Source organism: Anoplolepis gracilipes, chromosome 7 (assembly GCF_047496725.1).
Source record: "Anoplolepis gracilipes chromosome 7, ASM4749672v1, whole genome shotgun sequence".
NCBI classification, from domain to species: Eukaryota; Metazoa; Arthropoda; class Insecta; order Hymenoptera; family Formicidae; genus Anoplolepis; species Anoplolepis gracilipes.
Window position 1 is genome coordinate 4,439,381 of NC_132976.1, and position 27,671 is coordinate 4,467,051.

Sequence of the window (27,671 nt, forward strand, 5' to 3'; positions counted from 1 at the left end):
ACTACGTGGAGGTTGCCCAGTCGGATTAACACTTATTGTGTGTTTAGAGATAAAAACACAAATACAGCAAAGTGTGGAGTCGAAAAATGCTATGGAAATGACGAACTGTGGGGTCCTTATCTCTGCTATGACATACTCAAGAAGTGTTAGTCCGATTGAACAACCACGTGGCACACTTGGGGTAATGCTAATTCCGGCGGTACTTTTTGAATACTCATAACACAAAAAGTTTTTGTAGAAAAAAAGTTTATCAACAGTGTTTTAAAAACGTCTCGACGTTTTGAAAACTTCAGGTACACGAATGTACACTAAAAAATAGAGATTTTCATTGATTTTGACGAAACTTTTCAAGATCCAAAACTTAAATAAATATCACCAGCAGATAATTTTTTTAAACCGTATTATTTTTGTTTTAATGTTTCAATAAACCAATACTTTCCGAGATAATTGGCCGTTCCGCAGCCCGAGTTTTTCGTATTCGATTGATTGTAGACCAATAATTGTCCATTATTTAGTTTTGTGTCTATTATATCTTTGTTCAGTCAACCATAAGCTACAAGATATAAGAAAACCAACTTTTACCGAGATAAATTTCCCATATGATTAATGCGGGATTCTTTTCAAGTAGTATAAAATTATATAAATTTGTATAATAAATGATATTTTTTACATTGAATTTCAAGGGTTGTTAGTGATATATATTTCCTTTTTAATAATATTTCGAAAATTTTATTACATGGATTTTTCTTTTATATCATTTAGGTAATAATTAATAAAATGTTTATTAAAAACATTAACAATCCTTTTTGCCTCGTTACAGTTCGTTAGATACATTTTTACTATAATATTATTATTACGTTATCATTATAATATAATGATAATGTACAATTGTGGAAAAACATTCATAGACATTGTATGTATTGCGTACATATATATATATTTTATTTTCATATATATATATATATATACACACACACATACACATACACACACACACACATTGTACTTTGTTTCAACGTCATTGAACATCTATTAGTATAGATTTCACTTGAAAATAAAATTATATTCTATAATATAAATTTAATGCCTAATATAGTATTTATTATTATTAAGATGATTTTAAGATGATTGTACTTTCAGTTGAACTTGTGACATCTTGTGCAAAATGATAATTTTTTATAATTTGATAGATGACATTGATCTACATATATTTCCACACACAGTTTGTATTATAAGTATATATAATTTTTTTTTTTTTTTTTTTTGAATTTTTTTGCTTATTTTTTTATACATTTACTTTCCATGCAAAGAATGAATTTAACTGAAACTTAATTCTCAAACTATATTAATCATATAAATTTATTTAATTATAGCACATAATTTTGAAATAAAATTTATACTAATGTTCAATGACATATACATAATAAGCCATATATGGAATATTTGCAAAACAAAGTATAACAAAGTATTTCATTTAATATACATATATACAATATATACATTTAATATACATATACATATATACAATATATACATATACATATATATTCATACACATACATATACGCATATACACATCATGTCTATGAATGTTTTTCCAAAATACACTATTGGGAAATATAAATAAAACTGTCAAGAGTAGAAATCATGTCTATTATATAGCAAAGAATATATTATATACATAAAAAACAAATATGTATTGTGTTATAATGATAATGCTGTATTTGAAGAGCTATTTGTCATTATTCGTCGTACTTTCGTAAATGCGATTTTTATAAATATTAGTTATATACTTGACCGATATATGTGTAAATAGTAAACACAGTTTTTATTTATAATATACAGATTTCTTAATAGATTTTAATTGACAATTGTCCTTTTATTATTTTTAAACTAATAAAAGAGAAAAAATAATTATGTATGTAAAAACTTATATTTCTGTCAAATTAGCAATATAATATTATGATGATAATATAATAAGGCGAAAAGGATTGTTACTATTTTTAGTAAATATCTTATTATTACTTAAGTGATATAAAAGAAAAATTTATAAAATTTTAAAAATATAAAACAATATATCATTAGCATGTCCTTAAAGTTCAATGTAAATATCATATTTATTATGCAAATTCATATAATTTTTAATTCTGAAAATAAGTAGACAAATTGCGATTTTTATGTATTTCTTGTAAGATTAATTAGTTTTATATATTTCAGTATTGTGTAAAATGCGATAATAAATTTGATAGGACTCATTATGCTTTAATTAAACGACAATTTGCTATGCATTTTATACAAATGTTAAATGTAAGTAGATGTGTTTTTTTTATGTATAAGAAAATCTTAGAGCGAAGAAAGACATGATTGTATATAATATGTTCACAGAAACATCACACATCACCGAATTTATCTCCCTTCCGCGCCCTATTTATGTCTATTGATAGAAAGTAGAGTATATATAATACAAGTTATACACATTCTCTTAATCATTGTATAAAAGTTTGCATTACTCATTATATAAATATTTTTTGTCAGGTTTGATTGCACCAACAATGTGTTAACTCATTAACTACAATTCAGAGAATAATCTGTTATCTCCTTTCCCAAATTGTAATGATGAATTAAAAAGTTTCTTTGCTTTATCTCTTATAAAAAAAAATTCTAATTAATTTGATGCATATAATATAGTTAAAATAATAAAATTGACTGGTGCAATTATTCTTTGACAAAGTCTCATGAATGTTAAAATTCAGGCTACAAACTCAAGGTTCAAAATTTTGCACCAATCTCGACGAAGGTAACTCAGGGCTCCAAATGTCACAATACATATATACTTTTTATACAATAGAGAAAAGAAATAAAATTCTGCTGGAATAAAATTTAACATTATTATTCTTATTATTATGCATTGAGGGAACAGGAGTAAAAGTAATTATGATTCCAACTTCTTGGACGGAATAAATATGACTAATCAATTCATCTCATAGAATACTTCTATATGAAATAACAAAAATATTTTCTTTTGCTATATCTATACATATTTCAAATTTCTGTGTAAAAAATATTTCTGTTATTATATAGAAGTATTTTATCAGATGAATTGATTAGTCACTTATTTAATCCGAGAAGTTACAATCATAATTACTTTTACTCCTGTAAATATATATTATATATATATATATATATATATATATATATATATATATATATATCATAAATTTTTTTTCTAAAATTGATAGTTTTTTTACATCTAATATAATTTTAAAAGATTGTATGTTATATTAATATTTTATAGTAATTTAAAACAATACTTGAAATTTGCCATCATTACAGTAATTAATAATAAATAGAATGCATTTCACATATTATATCTACAATATTAAAACTATATAACGATATAGTAATGTATTGTGTTAGGTTTATTTACAGATCCGCTGAGCATAATTTGTGACTTTTATTATATATTACATGAAGTCTGGAGCATATAGGTAAAGTTTACAGTATACATAAGTATTTCTGATTCTTGGAAGTATATTGCTTCACATTCATCTCTTTTACACATTTAACTCTTCTATTTTTTTTTCTTTCGATAATATATCAGAGGTTGCTTATATTAGCTGCATAACATTGCATCCTACGATGACAATTCTATATTCGGAGAGTCTTCTATGTTTTTACCTTCGAACAGGAGCTCATCTTGAGCCAATTTTTTCTGTGCCAAGTGTAATGGTCGAATGTATCGAAAATATTCATATACTTTATAACCGAGGTAAACGCTGGTAATTGCTGTAATGCCCATGCAGGTATTTACAAAGCCTCTTTGAAACTTGTCGTAGAATCTTTCCTTTCTTTTTCTTCTCTGAAAACTTGGATCCATTGTACGCTAATTGTTTGTTAACTCTCGTCGACAAACTCGCCCTTAAAATTCATTAGATAAAAATATCATCATGAAATCACATTTGTATATATTCGTTCTTTTGGGATAATAAATAACCTCACAAATTCATTTAAAAATATCAAAATAAATAATATTTACAATTTTGTTATATTTATATGCATTAAAATAGCGCACCTAAAAGAAAGTCAGTTATTTAATTCTTCTTGAATGATAATTATATTTCTCTTCTAATTAGCTGTTTAATTTATGTTTACGAACTGATGTACCGCACGCGGTGGTGTCATGATCTTCCACTGTATGGCGCTATGTGACATCTGACTTATACGAGGCTAATTTTACCCGATTTTATCAAATTTGTACCAAATTGTAAAGAACATAGGAAATGTGCGATTAAGATATCGATTTATTTACACATGATACAATATTAAAGAAATTTAACGAAACTTTTTTTTTCTCATACTTGTACATTTATGTATAATTAATATTAATTTCTTATCAGGGTCAAAATTGGATCAGTGTTAAAAACTGCATACAATGATAAACTATACTTATATCTATAAAAGGATTATATAAAATTCTAATAAATTTAAAAACCAGTTTATAGGCATCGATATATATATATACACACACAATTCTGGAAGAATTCATCTGACCATTTTTTTACAAGTCTCTTTATACTAAAAAGCTTGAATTGTTTGAGTCACAGCCTTAATATCTAATTATAAAAAATGCAGTTGAAGATTATATTTCATTGCAAATTATTTCATTTTAAAAGGAAGATCATAATAACCCACAAGTTCATGATTTCTACTTCTAATTTTCCAAAAATTCATCAAATATCTTCGAATCAACGTCTAATACTATTTCGTCCAAAGATGGGCCTTGTGAAGAAACTGGCAGTTCTAGATTTATAATAGATAGAAATTAATAGATTCATATATCTCCCTTTTTGGAAGGAATACAGATAGGAATAAAAATAAAAACATACTTTGTATAGATCCAGTTGCTTTGTATTCTTCAAGGTCCTCTTTAAAAGCTTCTTCAAAGGTCTCCCGTCTTTCCTTCAATTTTTTTTGTTGGTTTAATTCATGTTGAGAGACCCTCTCAATGTGCTCTTTACTAAGTTTTGCTAAAAAAAATGTTTTTTTTAATTAAATAAAGTATTATATAGCTAGTATGTATGAAATGTATTACATCACATAAAATACCTTTAAACTCATTTAATTCTATCAATTTCTTTTCTTTGTATAAAGCTAATTGAAATCTGTGATCCAGCTGTCTATTTTGTAATTCTAACATTTCATTCAGATCTTCCAATCGATACAAAGCTCCTTCAACTTCTTCAAACATTTCTTGTAAATTTCCTTAAAGGCATATAATAAAAATTATAGTTTTAAAAAAATTTTTATTTTTGTTGTATCTTGTATGCTCATCTCTGAAGCCAAGCTACCTATTTGGTCCATGAGATCTTGAATTGCATTGTTAATCTTCGGAATATAGGCTAGAGTGCTGTTTAAACATGCAACACTGTTCCATTCATGTTCAAGTTTGTCGTATATAGAGGATATCAGTGTATCAGCCTCCTGAGCTCTTCCCGCATTTTCCTCTGCAAGCTCATGAAGTTCGTTCCACTGTAATTGGAAGTGGTGCAATATATCTGCACCTGCATTATAATTTACATTTCGTACGTTGACCACCTTTTTGCTCTTTGGATGTTCAGCGGTTGACAGACCTCGTATACTGAAATAATAAATTTTTGATCTCTTTAATTTTTAATTTACCATTGTGTGTTTATATTAATATATATTTTTAGTCTATACAATCAATTTTAACTTGTGTTTAATGCATGATACTTTTAGTCATATTAAATTTGTATAAGAAATATGAGCAGACAGTATATAAAATATAAATCCTTTTTACCTGGCAGATATACCTTCTTGCACTGTCTGAAACTTGCTACGTAGTGATCCAAACATAATTTTTTTGCGACAAACATTCGTATTAACTTCGAACAAGGTTTCAAATGCAGCTATCTACAATGGACAACAATTATTTTAATTACTTTTTCTTATAGATATTTTGTAACAATATTTTTTACAATTTCTTAAATATTTAGCTTCTCTGTATTGTATAGAGTTTGTTATTGTATGATGCAGGCTATAATTTACATAATTGTAATCTTAATTATATATTTTCCTATATATAATTTATAAATGTTATTCAAAATACAAATACAATTATATATGACTTAATTATATATGGCATACTCGATGAATTATGTAAACTAAATTATATATACTAAATATTATAATTAAATCTCCAAATTAATGATATTCACTATATTACACAGAATTTAATTTCTTCCATAAATATGGCTCTCATCACAATATATAACAATTTTATGAAAAATTTTCATATATATATATATATATATATTTTAAAACATATATAAGTTGTTAGTCAAAGACATAAGATAAGAAAGAAATTTTATTTACACTTATTTTGAACTAAAAATAAAAAGACATTATAAAATAAAGGATGTTTATATACCAGTTTTTTAACACTAATTAACACATAATTGACGTGTCACAACAAAAGTGAACTGTTTGAAGCACTCGTAGCGTTTATAAAACAAACGCTCTCAACTCTTAGCTTTAATCAATACAGAATGAGAATGTAAATCTTCTGCTGGCGGAAATTACTAGAATTTAATTAACATATTATCTTTATGAGAGTAATGAAATTACACTAAAAATAGACGGAAAAGAAGTCAATGATATTCGATGGCTTTGTTGATAATTTAGTTACTGAATTGTGTCGCGATGACAGTATCAATAGATACCACAAATATAAGTGATTATGGAAGTGAAATGTAGATGGAAGCACATTCAATGGCAGTATTCAGTATTGGCGGCTTCTTTTTGTCATTTGTACCGAATTAAAGATCTATAGAGTATTGTGCCAGTTATATCTTCATTACTAGAATAATTAGGCTAATTTGGCAATATTATTACTATATGTAATTTTCCATAAAATAACAATACAATTGCAAAAAATTATGTAACTTTCAAATTAATCAAAAAATTATGTTTTGGATTATATAATTTTGATGCTTTTGTCAATGTTTTTTAATATATAAGATGTATATCCTTAGATTGAGTTTCGCTCAATATATTTGTATGATATATGTAAGATTTAAATTAAATATATATAAGAAACTTGATGATTAAAAATCACAGAATAAAAAATTTTGTTTATTAATTTTTATAAATCATTTCATTTATTTTTTATTATATTTATTTAAGCTAAAAATAATTTAAATAAAGAATAGCAATTATTTTTGTTCCACATTTTTATTTTAGTTGAAACACAACTTATTTTATTTCGCTTTCGTATGTATTTAGTTCAAATAACCTTTTTATGCTGTCGTAATTTAAATAATAAAAGACAAACGTAATGGACTAAAAAGTCGTACACTAGATATCCGTACTAAATTTATATATTAATATTAAAAACATACATTTCAGAACAATGGTTTTGGTTTCACAATAAGTTACAATCGCAAGCAATATTAATAAAAATATACTATAGCACGTAATGTCACCTTTAAAAATATTACATTCAAAAGAAAAACAATTACATACAATATGAACCCAATATCTAATACGTTATATGTATATAAATCTTAATAAATATGTCAAAACCAATATACCGAAAATGTATGTTTTTATTTATATATTTAATATATGATATTTATATATTAATATATAATTATAATTATAATATATAATTATAAATATAATTATAATATATATAATTTAAATTATATTAATATATTAATATATAATATATTAATATATAGATTTATATATTAATATATGATTTTAACATGGACATATAGTGTATGGTTCCTTAGCCTATTATATTTGTCTTTTATTATTTTAACAACTAATTATAAAAAAATTATTTTATTTTTTTATTTTTAGTAATTCAAATAGTTAAATAATGAAGTATGAAATTAAATGTCAGAATACAGTCTAATAAAATAAATATTACTCAGACACGTGTGCTTTAACTCTCTCTCTCAATGATATTTTTGATGGCTCTTTTAATGAGGTTATCATTTATTATTAATTATATTTGATCTGACTTTTGTCAATCGAGAGATATAAACGCAGATTTGTACGAGTGGCATTGTTAATGCAAAAAAATCCTCCTATTCTATCTCTTATTATTTGCATTGTCAGAAGAATCATGTAATCTTTTCCTTAATTTATTTTGAATCGCCCAATTAAGATATGCTAGGAAAACACCATTAAGTCCCAAACAAAAATCACCGTTCTGTTAATAATTTATAGATTCTCAGTGAAAACATTATTAGCAATGGCGTAGTAAGGGAAAACGGCACCTGGGACGGTCCCCTTTCCTCCTTCATTACTCGACCATTTGAACAACAAAATATGTTTATATACAAAATTAATTGTAATGAATGCAATGCGACGTATGTAGGACAAACTAAGAGACATTTAGAAGAATGAAAGAACATAAAAACAACCATGCGCCAAATCATCAGTCATAACTGAACACATTAAAAATGAAAGTCACACCATAGATTGGGAAAAAATTGAAATACTCGATCATGAACCTAATTATTATAAAAGATTAATCTCGGAGACAATCTTGATAAAAAAAACAAAAAAAAATGGACTAAATAAAATTGATGATTTGACAGTTTTGGATAACATGTATTTTCCGTTATTAGAGTCTCTACAATGTTGTTGTTTGTCTCTCAGAGTACATGTCTTCAAAGCTATATACATATATAAGTTAGGGACGATTATTTACACTCTCATTGTCGGAATAACAATACAGTACTCAAGATGATTTTTAAATATATCACGACTCAAGTCATTGTGACGGTTTTAGATCTTAGGAGACCAGGTAAGCATTACATATTTCATTGTCTAATTAATAAAAAAATATAATTGGTTACATCAAGATATTTGTAATAAAAACTTTAGAAACCGACTCTTTGAACAACTAACATTGGCTGGTTGTATACAAGACTCCTAACTACAGCGCTTCATTATTAACCAATTCACTAATATGTATTCGTGACTGAAGAGACGCAAGTAAGCGTCGAAACGTCTCACTTCTGTAAGCTCTTCTGATAAATGTGACTTATATATAATTTAAACACTGACTGTTCATCCACAATTTAGCTCGTAATAGGTTACATAATTATTCCTTATTTGTGTAAAATACGTTTACATACTGTCATATACCACTCAATTGCGTCTCTGCTAACAATAAACAAAGGTGTAGACCGCCCCTCCGCTCACATCTTTACTATGCTACTGATTATTGGCGCATATAAAAAAAAGCATATCTTTTGATTGTAAATTTGTATTCTCTTCTGCAAGCGAAAAAAATATAACCGAGGAAATAAACTATTAACAAGAATGTAATTTTTTGTAAATTTTTAATTTTTTGCATTACATCACAGAAAACCATCATTTAATATTTCGAATAATTTTGTATTTCAATGTTATAAGTAACGTCAAGTAATATATAAAGTTAATTGAAAAACATATATACACAAATGTTTCTCTCTTATTGTTATATACTTTGAAAATGTTATAAAACAGTTAAAAAAAAATTGAGATACATATTTTTTTATAAATTTTGATAGCAAACTTCGATAATTCTTTTTATTATTTTCTTGAAAAATAATATGTTCTTTAACTTAATTAAATTTTTTATTCCATTCAAAATAGTAATAACTCTCTAAATTTTTTTACTCTTTTGGAGTGAAATCTCAGTCCAAGCAATAATGAAAATACTGCCAGTCGAAGTAGAGTGAAATTTCACTTTTCAAAAAAATAAAATTATTCGCTCTTTATTGGATTTATCCTTCAATCCTAAAAAGAGTAATATTTCACGGTTTTTTATATACGTTGTCGCTTATGCTGCACTATTCCAACTTAAAAGTGACACACGGAAAGAACTACGCAGGAGATTTCACTTTAAATTGAAAGTTTGGAGTGTTAATGACTTCACTTTAAAAATAAGAGTGAATGTTTTTCACTTTTTGTCTTAAAGTGAATAAATTCAATCTATTGAAGTAAATGTTTACTCCACTTGGAGTGAACTGGTCAGTGACTTCATGATTAGAATGAAAATTTCACTTTAAAATATTTAGAGAGAAGATACATAGAAATAAAGAAGGAAAGAAAGAGAGAAAAAGAAAGGTAGGAAATAGATAATATGCATATGTATCATGCAAATTATTATTTTTACATATTTTTGAATGATTATGTAATTGTATTTATATAACTTCAGATAACACACATAACTTATATATATATATATATATATATGATGCGCATGGCTCTACGGGGGATTTATAATTACATGTATATATATATATATGACTTCGTTACTCATATATCACAACATATAATATATCAAAAGCTCATATGAAAAACATGATATACATAAATATTTATTTTTCTCGTTTATAATACAATATATAAAAGAATAAATGTTCATGACAATTAAAATTTTAAAACATTTCAGGACATATTAAAAAATATATTTAATAGTATAATATAAAGATTTTTCATATGATTATGCTATTTAGACATTTAAAAATGACATTTATTGAAACAAAAATAAGATTTGTTACAGAAAAAAAAAGATATAATTAAAGCAAGCAGAGTTAAATATATTAGCCAATTACTACTAAATATTAGAAAAAATGTTATCAATGGAAATATTGTAAAAAATTAACTGAAACTTTAATTTTAATGTAAAACAATGAGTCTATGTATTACAAAATATATAACTTTATAAATTATAATAATATATATTTTAATCAAGTATAAAATGTAGTGTATTTATCAAAGTTTGTATAAAAAAATAATTATCCAATATAATTAGTAGTTTGAGATGGAACACAATAGCATCAAATAATAAAGTAAAAGAGATTAGATAAAGTTTTATAATTATAAATTTAATATCATCTCGATAAAAAAAGAAATAATAAAATAAATATTTATTAATGTATGCGTAATGTGTAAGTCACACGAGAAAGAAAGAGAGAGAGGGGGGGGAGGGGGAGAAGAGGGAAAACTATGACTTTTATATTTTACAAATGCTAAAAATAATTTGCCATTTCATATGGTAAATCATTCGAAGTTAGTTATTAATTATGCAGTCATAGTGAACTCGATTATATATAACAAGTCAGCATAACATTTTGTATCAATTGTAAATACATATTAGATATTGTGTGTTTTGCTTTATTAATTGTACAATCGGCATAATTCATATCGACATTACGTCATATGTAGTTTTGTGATTCTAATTTGAGTAAAAAAGAACGAGGGGAAGCAAGAGACGAACCTGAAGAAACTAAATTTGATTGTCTGAAAATATGAAAGTTCATCTTTTTTATTCGTACACTGTTTTTGTACAAAAAATATTTTTGAAATATTGAACAAAAGAAAAAGTATAAAAAATTATCAAATTATAATCTTATGTATATACACACATATATATATATATATATATATATATATATATATATATATATATATATATAATTTTAAATATAAAAAATAAAAAGATGTAAAAAATTCCGGCTAACAGTAAGAAGAATAGACTTATTGTTAGCGTTAAGAGTTATATATATATAATACTTAAAGCTTCTCAGTATGAAAAAAGAAAACATCGAAAAAAGACAACTATCAATTGCACCGATTAATTACGCTGATTTTGCGCATAATTGACTGATTGTCCCGTTCACGATGTCAGGAATTTTCAACGCATTGAACCGTCAGTTTGCTGACTGGTTGGTTGGCTGGTTGGTTGATTGCGTTGTGTTGGTTGGTTTCGCGAACTATTTGGCAACGTCGCAAAAGCTTAACCCCTTCTCCTCCCTTGCTCCGCGGTACCGTATCGGTGCGACTGGTGCCTAGCAACCAGTGAGGTCAACAAACGAGGTCAAATTGCGAATTAACCGTGCCGCGAGAGAAAATATCACGACTACATTGCTGATGATATAACTAATCGTATATTCTTAAAACATTAATTGTTCTTCAAGTAGTATTAAACTGTCATCACTCTTAATACAAGAAAAAGGAAAAGAGGAGTGTCAAAATTGCATTTTCAACTGTTGTAAAAAATAAATATTTTCGAACATATTTCTTTATTGAGAAATGTTATTTATAAAATGTAGAAAGATCTTTGAGATCATGGATAGGTAGGTAGGTAGGTAGGTCTTGTAAACAAATAGTCACTAATAGATATTATTGTGTCTTTATAGCATGGCTATAAAAGTGAAGGTAAAAAATGAGGAAAACAGGAACGTAACATAAAGAATGCCGTTGTGTATGTGTGTGTGTGGAGAATATAGGAAAGAGAAGAGAACGAAGTTGGAGATATCGACTCAAAGCGGGTCGTAAGTTTTGGTATGAGTAAATATGTAGAAGTTCTTTTAGGTAGATATGTGAATAAACTAGTCTGGGTAATGGAAGAGGAGTTGCGGGAGGAATAGATGAATATCCCCCCCCGTTTCCAAGCATTCTCTTTCTGTCTAGTCTGATCGTTTCTGATGTTCTGTCACGGAGACTGAGGTGAGGGCAAGCAAGCGCACCAGCAACAGCGGCGACCGATTGACCAGCAACACAACGACGCACAGGCGCAGTACGAGCGTGGTTAGGTTTCCAATGCTATTTCGCCTTCACCCTCTGCAGCAGCAGGAGTAGAGGGGTCGTAGATGAGAGAGAGAAAGAGAGAGAGAGAGAGAGAGCGAGAGAGAGAAGAACCGCTATTATTTTTTATTGCGCTTTCAGCAAATGCATTAACTCTCATCGCGATTGAGTAATATTGGGTTTGTTATTCGATTATTGCATTTCGCGTTGGTTATACAAACTCACATGCGGCTATATGTTATGCTGAAGCATTGCTTCATATGATTATCCTATATAAAATATACGAGAAACGAGATGCACATATAAAGCAAATAATGATAATAGATAATAGATATATATAACTTTAATACAATCTATATGAAAATCTTTAGTTGTAAAAGATACATTATCTTGGGTTGCATATATTTATAGTAGATTGTTAATATTTATTAAATATTATTTTATTACGCTAAAATAAAACAAATATTACGAAGAGTTTTTAATAACAAACTGTGATAAAATATAATATTCTTTTCCGATATATAATACAGAATGAAAGAAAAGTTAATCGATTTTAATGAGTTTGCGGTCCAGAATTTGACAGTTGTGTCTATATTTACAATTGCATTAGTATTGATTTGATAATATCAGTTGTCTCAATGCATTAAAATTTATCATAATTATATAAAAAATGTAAATCGGAACTGCTACATAAATTTGTTATAAAATGGATTGTGCGCAGAACGTGCGCAGTGACGGAAAAAAAGAAGGGGCCAAAATTTTTGCGTCGAAACGCGAACTGAATTGAAGTGCTTTCACATACAATAAGCTCAAACAGCTTGTAAGACACAGCCTTTCGACTTCAGTTAACAAAGCGCTATTCGAGAACTCGCAAGCTTTTTTCACTTCCCTCCCCTTCTCCAATCGAGAGATGTAACTTGAACAAAACTCATCAGGAAGGGAATCGAGCTTAGAAAGTTGTGCGCAACTCGTAATAAACTGGGCTTGAGGAGCGGTAGTAGAAGGGAACGGTGGGTCAATGTACGTCATGGAGCGTTATCTCTCTCTCTCTCTCTCTCTCTCTCTCTCTCTCTCTCTCTCTCTCTCTCTCTCTCTCTCTCTCTCTCTCTCTCTCTTATTTTCAATATCCTCTTCTCTTTCATCTTTCCTCTTCTCTTTCATCTTCCCCCCCCCTCTTCCCCCCCTCTCTCTCTCTCTCTCTCTCTCTTTCTCTGCTCACTCTCGCCATTCCCAAGTTACGCCGCTACTATATCGTGGTAATCTCGCCTGCTCCATGAAGGGGATTACCCTCTCTACACGAACTAACACGGTCGTTGCGCATACTAGTACGGAGTTTCTAACCGTAGGACAGGGGAGTTATACAGGCGAGGGTGGGAAATGAGAGGAATCGATAGTCAAGTATTTCATGGAATGTGAATACCGGCGGCAGCCGGATGCATATTTGACCATCCAATTGCATGCGGCTTGCAGCTTTACACAGAATCCGCAATTACAGTTGGCTAATTATACACTTTTATTAGCTTTTATAAGAAGATATTTATTATTATATTACTATTATTAACTTTTATTAATAGGTACACAACATAGCGACATTTTGCATCGCCGTAACATGTAAAATATTTGAATTGAACATTTGTTTGCCATTTAGCAACATTAAAAGCTTTTTTATGTGATTGAGCACAGTCTGGAAACGGACAGAGTATGGCCTTCGCTCAAATCGAAGGCCTCTATTCTATGTTCAGACTGTTATTCATTGTAAGTAATGAAGTTCGTTTGTTAAGTACGTAGCATATAAAATTAGATTCTTTTCATATTGTATACAAAACCTCTTGATTGACAATCTCTTTTCGAGAAGTAAGTCAAACATAACTCTAAATACTTGTATTGAAGTAATTTACAAAGTAATTTGCTACTTTTTCTATGCTCAAGGCATACAAATGATGAAGTTAAAGACCGTTCTATCTGCCCTGGAGCTTTCTATTTAAATCTACTAAGTAGAACCATTCACTGATGGCTAAATATAAAATCTCTACATTGTGTTATTCGAATATCTCAGGACCGAAATCCGTTACGATCAATAGACTCGGCAGATTCGGTCGTTTTCGACATGTTCCGTTAAGTTCCCCCTACTATATTCGTCCTCATCGACCTCCATTACCAGCCACGCCTCACTTGCGCAAACTACGTTAGCCAAACCGGTTATTCGAGATGCAATTGTACTATTCAAGAACATTATAGTTTTCTTTAAAAAATAAGATTTAAAAATATTACCCTCTTCTACTCTCTTTTACATACATATACAAAATTAAAAGATGCGTGTTTCACGCTAATAATACTATTACATAATGCGCACATATTAGTAGTCAATAGTTTTTTTCTTAATTATCTTAATTTTTTCTTTCTTTTTTTGGCATTACAGAACAATATATAATTAAATATAAAAGTCGTATAATAGATATAATAAATGTAAAAATTTACTACTTCGCTTGAATAACTTAAATCAGTATATTAGTGAGTACGGAGAGAAGTTATGTTTGTGACGTAATAATAAACTGCAAGATTAACCTGATAATGAAATATTCAATTACGATATAAAGAATGATAAGTTTAGCATGATTATCTGTGAAATAACTTTGAAAGATGCTAAATTGTCGGTTGATTTTTATAATACTACCGATCAATATACGTATTTATAGAGTTCACAATAGCTAGGAGATAAGTCAGAAAGGAAACAAACCGCTTCAATTCCTATAGAACCAGAAGAACCGTTGCAAAATTATGGATATAAATGTCGTGCTTTTAAGTACAATGGATGACAGGTGGCAATTGGATAACTGGCGTTGACGATTTCGCTGGGGAATTGCATGGAATGAGGGATTCAGTAGAAAACTACGGTATTTGGAAGAGTGAGTGCGAGTAAGAAAGAAAAAGAAAGAAGTGGGAAGGGTGAAGAGAAACTTGATAAAAAAGGATGACAAAGGAAGAAGAGAGAGAAAGGGGGGAGAGAGAGAAAAGAATGGTAGGAAAAGTGACAATACACGGAAGGGAGGAAGGAGAGGAAGACGAGGGACATGGAATAGTTTAGCGGACTGCGCTTGCGTCGCGAGCAATCGTTGTCGTTCATTGGTTCCCCACTCACATTTGAGTGCACATTAGGTTGACTTAATTTCAATTCAAACTCCTTCTACAACCGCTTTCTCCCGTTGCGCTCCTCTCTTCTCTCTCTCTCTCTCTCTCTCTCTTTTTCTCTCTTTCTCTTTCTCTCTCTCTCTCTCCGCTTCATCTTCTTCTACTTACTATCCTACATCCGCGTACTCTCTTATACTTGTTAGGTTTCAAGCAAAGAAAATATACATACACACACGCCACGCGTGTCTAAGTATACAACATATATCAACTATACAGCGACCCTCCAATCGCTGAGAGCCACGGTAAAGAGGAGAGTGCAAGAGAGCAAGAGAAAGAGAAGGAGGGGAAGGAAACTATTGGAGGGAGACAAAAGAGAAAAGGAGAGGGAGAAGCAATAATGCTGCCGTCCGTTGCAACAACGAACGACGCATGCTACCCCACGATCTTGCGCGCGCGCGCGCACGTTCTTACAAAACAACGCATCTGAACATTCTGAACTTGTCGCTGAACAGTTCGGTTCTTCAACAGTTCGGCACGATTCACACCGAGTTGATTATCTTGCCGCTCGCGCGTGCTCGTTCCACTCATCCGCGTCTTTCGTCCGCCGCCATATTAGCAACTCGAGAAATATACACATGTAGAGCACGTACTAATAATAAGTTCAGATTAGACACGGCTAGTAAGACGACGGATCGCAACCATCGGCCATCATCGGAAATTACGCATCCGTTGAGAATTTTGCTCAACTCTAACAATAAGTACAATTCGACGAGTGTAGTAGTACTGTATACATGAGCCACCAGTGATCAAGCCATAATATTTTGTCAGCCATATTCAATCATATATAAGAGAAAGCCCCTCCCCGAAGGAAGCGCGGGAGTACGATTATACTCACGCGACCATAAAATCGACAACAGAAGGGATCGACTATTACGGTGTGTCCAGTTACGCTCACACAAAACGTAAAAGAAAAGAATATCACCGTCGCAATCCATGAAATAAGAAAACCGATTTCCCGCCTATATCACCCGGTATGCGTCAAGAAGATTCTAAGCCTGCGTGTTTAATTGATTTTACCTACCGCTGAACAGTGAGTTCACCGATTCGCAATGTTTTAACGGAATGTCAAGTTGCCGGTGTATTGTTGTGTAATTTGCCGCGATCAACATCTCATGTTCTGATCTTGCGCAACTAAATCTGTTGCTCATTCGCACGAATAGTAAAATAGCAACTCTTGAATCGGGATTCAATCGAAAGAGATTGCAAGATTCTAAGTTGCTTCGATAATAAAAATTACAAATCTGTGATAATACGATATCGTGTTGCCGATTAATGTCCGGTGGAATTTCAACTTTGGAATTCAATTAAGGATAAGCCAATGTTGATAATCTTATGACAATCCGCATTGTTGATAACAATGCCTGTGAGTATAATGTATATTGTAACATATAAATTTATGCGCAAAGATAAATAAAGAAAAGAATTATAAATTATGTAAATTATAAATTACATAATATGAAATAATTATTTGTCTGTCTAATCAATGAATTTGCGAATTTATATTGAATATAACGACTAAATGAGACAAATACAATTTTCCACTTGCGTCTCTTATTAAAATTTCTGATATTATTTATTTGTTTACAGATTGGAAATGAACAATCCGCTGGATCACGATTTTGAAAAATTAAAATTTTCTGGACATAATAATATCTGTAAAGACGGCGCTGTGGAGCTGTTACAAAATTTCGGTATGTGTTTGTGTGACAATAATCAGTTGTAACATATAGACTAATACTAATTTAAAGTGTATTATAACTGTGTAACATTGAATCAATATAAATGTAAAATCATCCTTTTATGTATCATAGATTTTGGCCAATTCTTCAAGAAAGTTTTAGTATAAAATAATTTAGATATATTTATTTACCTAGCTATATTCATCTTATCTCTTTACATCATCTTTGAATTTTATAAAGGAAAATATATAATTTTTTATTGATGTATAAGATATTAAGGAACATTATCTATGAAAACAAATCAGTTAATAATATTACCAATATTACTAGTTATTGCATTATAAATATATGTATATGACGTAATATGTGTATATATATATATATATAATTATGTAATTCAATCAGGTTTAAAATAAATACTTGATATATCAATAAATCTTATATAATCTTGATATGTCAATGATACAAACAAGATAAAAGACAAAAATAAAGTTGAAAATACAATGATTACTATGTAATATATAGAATTTAGATTTAGTGAAAAATATAACTTTTATGAAAAAAGCAACAGTAGTTTATAAAATTCAAAGATGACATAAAATGATAAAATATATCAATGTAGCTAGATAAATAAATATATCTAAATTATTTTATACTAAAATTTTCTTAAAGAATTGTATATATATATATATATATATATATATATATATATATATATGTATATATAGATATACATCAATAAAAAGTTATATTTTTTCCTTTATAAAATTCAAAGATGACATAAAAAGATAAGATATATCAATGTAGCTAGGTAAATAAATATATCTAAATTATTTTATACTAAAATTTTCTTAAAGAATTGTATATATATATATATATATATACATACATACATGCAGGGTATCCCCAATTTAAATGACAAAACGTCGGGAACGTATAGGGGACCGAAAAACTAAGACAAAAATGTCTTTAGAGATTTGCTCGGTTTGCTCCATTTTGGAGAAAATCGCAAAAATTCAATCTCATTGTCAGTTGTTCTCTCGAGTCGATTGGCACCGAATAAACTTTCTGCTTCAAGGTTCCTTACATATGTAAACACTTGACGTTATCCTTTACATTCTTTTGTTTGTTTACATTATTGCTTTCTCCTAGTTCTTAATCAGTCTTTAGGCAGTTGTATCAGAACAATGTCTAGTTGCAATTAATGTGGTCACTGCTAGATGTAATGCAGCATTTTGAACAATATCTACATTAAATAGTTGATAATATAAATAAAATGTAAATAAATAAGTAAAAAAGTGAAAACGATATTCTCCAAAATGGAGCAAATCTCTAAAGGACTTTTTGTCTTAGTTTCTCGGTCTCGTACACGCTCCCGAAAATTTGCCATTTAAATTGAGGACACCCTGAATTGTGTATATATATATATATATATATATATATATATATATATATATATATATACAATTCTTTAAGAAAATTTTAGTATAAAATAATTTAGATATATTTATTTATCTAGCTACATTGATATATCTTATCTTTTTATGTCATCTTTGAATTTTATAAAGGATAATATATAGTTTTTTATTGATGTATAAGATATAAAAGAACATTATTTATGAAAACAAATCAGTTAATAATATTGCCAATATTACTAGTTATTGCATTATTTTGAAGATTATAATATAGTAATAAATTATAATTTTATAATAAATTTTAATTCACATCAGTTTGGTAATTTACATCATTTTAATTGTATTGCTTTGTACAAAATATTTTTATTGTTGTGTACATATTTTCTGTTACGTTTTGTAAATTTGCATATGAAAGACACATGAATAAGTTATTCAAACTACTAGCGTTGAATATTATTTTTACCTACGCTTTATCCAATATCTTTTTTTTATTTTGCCGAGATCACTCAGTATTACTTTTCTATACAAAATTGACAACAATATTGTTGATAATAATTAAATATATATTCGCGTGCGTTGAATGTCTCAATAATTATTATCATTGTGACCTATATAGAAGTAAATACACGCAAAACAACTTGGGAAACAAAAAATTCTTTCGACTTTTGTCAATCAACATTCGCTGGCTATACAAATTCATGTCAGGTTAGGAATTCGTAAACATGCGGCGCGCGACAAGAAGCGCGTGCAATCATTTCGCGCGCGATAACACCATGTCGTATAATGACATTCCATCCCGCAACTTACCTTTAATGCCTACGATACTCTGTTATATACGGAATACTTATGCATCTCATTGATGAGCTCCAAGTTTTCGTACACGAGACGTCCGCCATTCTTCTCATCGAGTTCTTTGTCATGCAGCATGCAGCATATTTTCTTCATTGTGTTCCCATTTTTCCAGCAAAGTCTTTTTCCAGAATAAATCTTGAGACGTAGATCACTTTTCTATTTTTAGACGAAATTTCAGTCCACCGTTTAATTTTCTCCTCTGTTTTTTTTCTTAAATTATCTTTGAAAAAGGCACGAAATGCTCACACAATTAAGATCCGAAAACGTTGAAGAAATTAGAGGTGCTTTTTGCGTTTTTATGGCTCATCGTAATATTACGAATTACGAGAAAATACATCGCGATGAACCAATCGGTGGCGGGAAATCGCGAGCCGAAAGCGGCCAATGTGGCGCGCGCTTTGGCCACGTATCGATTGGCGAGTTGCGTTTTCAATTATCGGCAATAAGGAAATTGTTTTCATCTATGCTATGGCGTCTACCATTTTACGTAACCATTATCACGACACTACCGTGAAGTGAAACAAAATCGCGCGCATGGCTTTGTTTACATATCGTATGTAAATATATACATACATATATATATATATATATGTATAGGCACACACGTATATATGTATATATATATATATATATATAGATATATACACGTACTGTCGCCGATGTAAAGTGCATCTCTTCTCTCTCGTGTTAACGTGTGCGCACAACGAATGCGTGCGCTCGCGCACTACATTCGTGTCGAATGTCATCGTGGTGAGAACGGTTTTTTGACAGAGGCGAAAGAAAACGCGGCAAATTGCGGGCGACCCGACGTTTCGATTGACTATACGCGATTGTATTGATGGACAAGGACGTTCTCCATCGGTATTTGATCTTGGTAGGTGTTTGCGGTTCTTTGCGTACTCTCTTTCTCTTTCTATCGCGCGTCTATATTTTCTCTCCCCCTCCTATCGTTCCGATATAACGATGTAACTTCTGCGCACCAAACAAACTTTACAGTACAGTATGTAACGCCGCGCGCGTGTAATACATGTGCGCGATACGGCATTTTGCAGAAATATGTAACCCTGGGGGGAGAGGTGTAAGTGATGGCATCCATGCATTCTGTTTTAGACAAACGCGCGGGCACTCCCAGCTCGCCGGATGACAACTTGAATGATCGCCAATTGCTGCTGAATTGCGGCGTTTGTGGTCAGCAATTTGCTTCCAAAAAATTACTACGTACTCATATTTCCACCCATCTAAGGAAGCCTTGCATTGTCCTCAAGAGAGTGACTAATCCAAAGGTAAAGGTAAAGAAGCAAAGTGAAGACACATATTGGTTAGATCCTGAAAAAAAGGGTCTGCTGAAGCTTACTCTGAAGAAGAACACAGCCGAACCTCTGAAGCTTACGTTGAAAAAGACATCTTCAAAGTCGGAAGATTTTACTGTTGTGAATAGTAATTTTAACCCAGTTATCAAGAATCATCAGCAAGAAGACGTGGCAGGTGCTAAAGAGAATGATCAAAGAAATAACAAAGCAGCGAAAGGTTCAGTTAATGAACCTTTTGAAAACGTGATGGTGGATCAACAAGTGAGTTGTTTTGTTAGTGCTAAAATTGAAATTTGATTTCTTTTCTATAACAGTTTTGTTTCCAGGATGATTACGAAAACATTAAATTTGGTATGGAAGATCATAATCCATTAGAAGAGAATGAAAGACCATCTATAGATGTTAATGAGGGTGATTCTGGTGTAGGAAGTGATATGGCAAATCCATCCATTGAGAAAGAGGATCAAAATGTTGATGACATACAAAGTAGCGATAACTATGACAATTCTGAGAAACGGTTGTCAGAACCTGAAGATCATGAGGAGTCAGATGCTTTGGAAGCAACATGTAGAGAAACTATTGAAAATTTGAAAAAACTCGGAGAACAGTCGAAGTAAGTTGATTATAATATTAGATAGATTATATGATTGAATAATGCAGATGGCAAACGTTTAAGATGAGAACGTCAGTATAGAATTAAGGAAGAATTTTAGTGCTTAAGTTGATTGTAAAATTTTTTTTTTATAAATTTCCATTTTATCAATGTAAATGTATAAATTCAATATACAAGGTGTTCCCAGGTTAAATGGCAAAACTTGAAATATGAATTTAGGACTTCAAAACAAAAAAAAAATGTCCTCTGGAAGTATACTCGCAAACGCTTCGATCAAGAGATATTGACTTCTTAATTACAGAACTATAGGAATGAATAATGTCGAAATAATGTAGGTTTATTCTCTTTATTGCTTTATCACAATTATTAAGTATTTTGTTCAAAATAATAACCTCCAGCTCGGAGAGAAGCATTGCACTTATCGATGAGAGAACGAGTGGTTAACTGGCAATGTGCGTCTGTAATTTCTTCGCACGCTTGTAATGATTCTATTCTCCGTTGTAATGATCGAAGGTCATTAACAGGCCCTTCATATAGTTTTTACTTGAGAGTACTTCATAGAAAAAATCTAATGATGTTAAATGTGGTAAACCCAGAGACCAAGCTACAGACCCAACATGATCGATTTTCCGGGAAAATAAATATTAAGCCATTGTCGAGGTCCTCTCGACCATAGTAAGAAAAAGTTTTCCTTGCAAGAAAACAAAATAATGCCTTTCATTTTCAAAATAAAAACAGAGGCATTTCGACATTATTCATTCCTATAGTTCTGTAACTTAAGAAGTCCATATCTCTTGAACGAAGCGTTTGCGAGCCTACTTTCAAAAGAAATTTTTTTTTGTTTTGAGGTCCTAAATTCATATTTCAAGTTTGGCCATTTAACCTGGAAACACCCTGTATATTAATAATAAATATTACAATTTATATTTACATACATATTATACATGAACATTTTCATTATTAAATATTTTATTTGCAATTTTTTTTATAGTTCTAGATCAACAACTCAATTGATCGATAATTCGTCTGCTGAGGACGAAGATGATAGAAACCATGATTCTGATATGATACATACTCTTGGACAGAATCCTTCCATCAACATTATTCCAAAGTCTTCCACATTTTCCAATCATTCGACGGAACGTGCTCCAGTATGCGACAGTGAAGATAAGAGCAGAGATTCGACTGAGCAACAAGCACAAGGTTTCAATTGGAATCAATTATCCACTGAGTTGTCCAACCAAAATAATGAGGATCTTAATAAAGAGAACAACGAGCAACAGGCGGATACTGGCGGTGATTCCAACATGGAGAACACTGGGTCGCTGTTGCATAATTTTCTCATGGAACATCAGAGACGTAATCCGAACGAGGTCTCATCAAACAATTTGTCCAGCGAGACATCGGAGTATGTGCCCCTTGAGAAACTGGCAGAAACTGTCAGTACGTGTCGCATCTGCAACGAGAAATTTAAAGATATCGCGCATCTAGATGAACATCGTAGTAAAGCAGGTCATTATCAATGCAATATCCCGGAATGCGCCAATCTCATCTTCCATTCAGCAATGGAGGTATCGATGCATCGGGCGCAGACGCATGGTACTCCGCTTTCGCCAAGCGTGAGCCTGTCTCCTCATAATCAATTGTCAAACTCGCCGCACGTCAATCAGAATTCGCCACACTTGAGTCAAACATCGCACTCGCCTCATACCGTACCTGTGGATACATCATCAACGAACAGCTCGCAACAGCAACAGCTCAGTAGAACCTCGCCGTTAACATCACCGCATCAAACTAATTCGCCGACCTTTAATGCGGCTGCGGCTACAACGACTGGCCCGCAAATGCAAATACCACCGGTAAATTTTGAGCAACTCCCACCACCCGTGCAGCAACTGGCACAACAAGTGCAGCGTATGCCTCTTCCACAGGCACAAATGCCTCCTAGTCTTCCTCCGGGCGCAAACACAATGATACCTGGACCGAATTATTTTGTACAGCCACCGGGTCGACCGCCCTTGTACAGAGTATCCGGTCCGCAAAGTATACATTATCCTCCACACATGGCGCATTTATATCAGTATGGGCCAGGTCCATATCCTCCGATAGCTGCGCCTCCTCCGCAGATGCATCCACAATTACCCCAACAAATTCCACGTGGACGGTATCCACCAACGACAGCTGTTGTCCAAAATAGCAGGTAAATACAGAAACATTTATTACATGTATTTAACATATGTTACATTTAAAGATCTTCACTTAATAATAAAAAAAGTTCTTATACATTATTAAGATCTACCAAGTAATATAAAAGTTATTTAAGAAAAATAATTCTCAAATGTAAACTTTAGAAACAAATATCTTGGTAGAAATGGTTTATAGAAAAAAATTTTATTGGAACTTATGGGATTATTTTTACCTGCCCTACGTGCCCACGAGAGATTGCCTACCTTTATTAGGACACCCTCTATATGCGAATTGTTTGGTGTATATATTATTTTTGATTGTTAGAGCGCCAAGGTTACCGCAAACTAGTTCAGTTCCTCGTCAACGCATGAAGAGGCCCATGCAGCAATCTATGCAAGTTCAACCACAAAATAACCCCGTGAAGCAAAGGCGTATGGATGTTCTACTGCCCGATAGAAACGAAGACGCGGATTGTCACGTCATAGCACAACAGAAGAGAAACGATGGATTACCCGTTATTCAAAATGTTCAGGGAGCTACTACCCAGCAAACCAGTAGAAATGATTCTACGATACATCTCACAGATTCGATCACTCTAAGTGTTCGACAACCTGGTAATTTTAAATTTACTAATCATAAAATTTGTTATTAATGAAAATTTTTTTTCTTTATAACTGTAATTGTCATTTTCTTTAAGTTCTGGTACTTCTTTACATCTCTCTCTTTCCCCTCACCTTTTTTATGTCACGCTTATGTAAAATGCCTCTTCTTTGAAATTTAGTTTTCTATGATTTTGTCCAACAATATTTTGAGTTATGCTTCTACAAAATCTAAGTTTGTATTATATTTGCAATTTAAAAATTTTTAAATATTTGTTTTGCTAAATTTTTCTATTAATTTTACCGCATATACATATGTTTTATTGTTTAAATAAATATAGATTTTTTTAAATGAAAATCACTATATTCACAGAAGGGGTGTATTGTAATAAAATAAAGAATGCCGTATTTTACTAATCCAAAGGTTCTACTCCAGCTCAAGTCCAGAACACGCCAAACTCGGGAGGAAAGAAATCCGATGCCAAGGCGGTGGCGAATGTCCTTGCGGCTCGAGGTATAACAGTTACTCCAGCTGCAAATAAAAATAAGACAAGTGAACAAAGCAAACAGCAGATATCTCAGCAGCAGCAGCGGCCATCACCTTCACAGCAGCCTTTAAATGTTACAGCGCTCAATCTGAATTCTGCTATTTCTATCATACCAACTAGTTCACAAAGAAAGCAACAGGAGCAAGGGCAGTTTGCTGTTCCGCAAAACAAGCAGAACAAATCGCCGATTAATGAACAAGTTGAACGACCGCCGCGACCACCGACTGTGGACCTTACGCAGGACAGTCCACCACAAATGCCAGTCGTTAGGCGTGGTCGTCCACCTAGGTAAGAGCTGTCCATTTTTTTTGTCGTCATCTAATGACGACAGTTATTAATTAATAATTACATGTATATACTTTATGACCATATTATATTCGTATTTTCCAGAGCATTATTAACATGTCAGGTATGTGATAAAAACTTTCAAAATCAAGACATGTTGACACAACACATGGCAACTCATCGAACGATTAGTAAATTGCATCATAGGTGAATTAAATTATACCTTTTTGTACTTTCCTCTTTGAATAGTGATAACAGATCTATTAATATATACAATATATACAATTTTTTTTCTCTTTTTTTAAGATGCAATCTCTGTCCTGCTCAGTATCCCACAGTTCAAGCATTGACAACGCACAAACAAACTTACCACAAAGAAGTTGACACAGTGGCACAAAATGGAGGCGCGGAATTAGCTCTACCGGTCGTGGATTTAAAATCGCCACATGTTTTAAACCGTTTGTCAAATCTGGGAATTCAGAGCTACATACCATTGTCGCAACTGAGTGCTCAAACCGGCGGTTACTTCGGTCTGCCGATCATCACGATAGACGGTGCAAGAAACTCGAGTACCTGTAATCTAGGTGCGCTTGGTGCTACCTCTATATTAAGTCTCGGTCCTCTTAAGCATTTATCAAACAGGTAACTGTGGACGAATTTGGCCTATTTCAACGTGTGCAATCGCATTCGTAATTATTATTATTATTTTTACATTCAAATCTATTACTGTATTGCCACTGACCATGACATGTATTGTCTTAATCTTCGAAATGACCGTGATATAGAATTTAAGTAAAATATAAACGCGCGATCTTTTATATAAAGAATATACGAAAGTATGCTTGTGTGAATATATTGAATATATGTATATAAATATACAAGTATATTTTATATTCTTTATATAAAAAAAATATAGAGAAAAGATTTGACATTTTTTTTATCTTGTTGCAAAAAATTGGTTGATGACTGATTAAAATTTGTTAATTTATTTATAGACTTAGAGCAATACAGTATTTTTTCATGTAACTTCTCTATATAATATATTAAGTTATATAATTTTGATAAAATAAGATTTAAGACCCTAATTTAGAATATTAAAAAATTTAAAGTTTGTAATGTAATATTATAAACAAAGTCTTAAATAATCAATTATTTTGTGTATATTTTTTTTAATAAAGATGTATTATAAATAGAAACTTTTCTATGCTAAATTTACATGTTTTATATGTAAATTATTCAAGAAACTGGATCTGTTATTGTTATTTTAATTTGAGATATGTACAAGAAAATCTAAACACGGATTAACGGTATCAAATATTAAATAATATTATTTAACAAGTATGTAACAAGTAGTATTTTGATTAGTTTTATATGTAAAATGTTTAATTATATTAATCGATATTAGTAAAAAAAAATTTATTTAGGAGTTTTGTTAATTTATATCAAAAATTGATTTTTTTAATATATACTTGTGCAATATATGTGATGAAATATGCTAATGTACCTAATTAAGCAGAATTATTCTGCCGGATAACAAACAATGCTTAAAAAAGATTATATTGGTACAGTTATATGTATACCTAATATTGTTATATTTACAAGATGTTTCAGGGTTAAATATCCTAACTTAAAATATGAATTTAGGACCTTAAAACAAGAAAAAAATTTTTTTAGAGATATCTCTGTAAACGCTTTATTTCAAAGATATTGAAATCTAAAGTTATAGGTAAGAATGATAAAGTTAATATACAATTACTAATACGAACTTGGTTTTTGTAACTGTCAATAAACTATTCATGTATCATAAAAATGATACATAAACAACATATCGACATATCACTACGAAATTTTCTCAGTGACATTTCATATCACTCGGTGACTTTCTCACAAAGTTTGTTCGATGCTTTTGCGAATTAACAAGGAGAATATCTTATAGATTTCTGTCCTTAGAAAGAAAAGAAAAACGAATTAATCAAAGTGGTTCTTACGTATTCTCCAATTTTAATGAAACTTGGTAAGTTTGTCCTTTCAGATCCAACAAATTGTCGAATGTTACAAGAATATAATCCAATCCCTGTTAAATGCAAGCATTATCTCTTTCATCAGGCATACTTCCAGAGAAAAATTTTTTCTTGTTTTGAAATCCTAAATTCATATTTTAAAACATATTTTCATATTTTAGGACATTTAACTCTGAAACACTGTATACACACAAGATTATACACTCCGTCTCGAAAAGTACGAAGATTACATTTCTTGTAAATAAATAGCATTAAAATAAATAGATAAATAGCATTTACATGTTAATAGGGCCATAAGAAAAATATTCTACAATATTTTGTTGAAAGAACAAAAAAAATCTTTTTAATTTTTATTTAA

The 27,671-nt window shown here is 30.7% G+C and overlaps 2 protein-coding genes across 11 annotated transcripts; one reads left to right on the forward strand and one right to left on the reverse strand.

Moving 5' to 3' along the window:
* Nucleotides 1–3,435: 3,435 nt before the first annotated feature.
* On the reverse strand, nucleotides 3,436–20,615 carry Dysb (dystrobrevin binding protein dysbindin). 7 transcript variants are annotated; one of them, XM_072895417.1, is made up of 8 exons: nucleotides 20,402–20,613; nucleotides 19,706–19,970; nucleotides 5,819–5,931; nucleotides 5,349–5,638; nucleotides 5,107–5,262; nucleotides 4,887–5,027; nucleotides 4,073–4,800; nucleotides 3,436–3,918 (listed from the first exon to the last, which is right to left on the reverse strand). In XM_072895417.1, the coding sequence occupies exons 3-7, from the start codon at nucleotides 5,872–5,874 to the stop codon at nucleotides 4,712–4,714; spliced, it is 732 nt and encodes a 243-aa protein (XP_072751518.1). In that variant the 5' UTR covers nucleotides 5,875–5,931; nucleotides 19,706–19,970; nucleotides 20,402–20,613; the 3' UTR covers nucleotides 3,436–3,918; nucleotides 4,073–4,711. The 7 variants fall into 7 exon arrangements, with proteins under 7 accessions (XP_072751518.1, XP_072751514.1, XP_072751515.1 ...); XM_072895413.1 differs by lacking the exon at nucleotides 19,706–19,970 and having other exon boundaries at nucleotides 20,402–20,615; XM_072895414.1 differs by lacking the exon at nucleotides 19,706–19,970 and having other exon boundaries at nucleotides 4,037–4,800; nucleotides 20,402–20,615.
* Nucleotides 16,177–26,381, forward strand: LOC140667453 (uncharacterized). 4 transcript variants are annotated; one of them, XM_072895411.1, is made up of 10 exons: nucleotides 16,177–17,167; nucleotides 17,392–17,495; nucleotides 20,861–21,321; nucleotides 21,387–21,673; nucleotides 22,665–23,873; nucleotides 24,185–24,474; nucleotides 24,884–24,973; nucleotides 25,088–25,295; nucleotides 25,398–25,499; nucleotides 25,599–26,381. In XM_072895411.1, the coding sequence occupies exons 2-10, from the start codon at nucleotides 17,399–17,401 to the stop codon at nucleotides 25,936–25,938; spliced, it is 3,084 nt and encodes a 1,027-aa protein (XP_072751512.1). In that variant the 5' UTR covers nucleotides 16,177–17,167; nucleotides 17,392–17,398; the 3' UTR covers nucleotides 25,939–26,381. The 4 variants fall into 4 exon arrangements, with proteins under 4 accessions (XP_072751512.1, XP_072751513.1, XP_072751510.1 ...); XM_072895412.1 differs by having other exon boundaries at nucleotides 16,178–17,167; nucleotides 24,896–24,973; XM_072895409.1 differs by having other exon boundaries at nucleotides 16,180–17,167; nucleotides 24,884–25,295; nucleotides 25,599–26,380.
* The last annotated feature ends 1,290 nt before the right edge of the window (nucleotides 26,382–27,671 follow it).

Excerpts from the sequence above, each read along its gene's own strand:
- LOC140667453 (XM_072895409.1), top strand. The coding sequence starts at position 17,399 with ATGAACAATCCGCTGGATCACGATTTTGAAAAATTAAAATTTTCTGGA. Across the intron at positions 17,496-20,860 it reads GGAGCTGTTACAAAATTTCG|ACAAACGCGCGGGCACTCCC; the intron begins GTATGTGTTTGT and ends ATTCTGTTTTAG. Across the intron at positions 21,322-21,386 it reads ACGTGATGGTGGATCAACAA|GATGATTACGAAAACATTAA; the intron begins GTGAGTTGTTTT and ends TTTTGTTTCCAG.
- Dysb (XM_072895413.1), bottom strand. The coding sequence starts at position 20,422 with ATGCACTTTACATCGGCGACA. Across the intron at positions 5,932-20,401 it reads TGCACTTTACATCGGCGACA|ATAGCTGCATTTGAAACCTT; the intron begins GTACGTGTATAT and ends TGTCCATTGTAG. Across the intron at positions 5,639-5,818 it reads CAAGAAGGTATATCTGCCAG|TATACGAGGTCTGTCAACCG; the intron begins GTAAAAAGGATT and ends TTATTATTTCAG.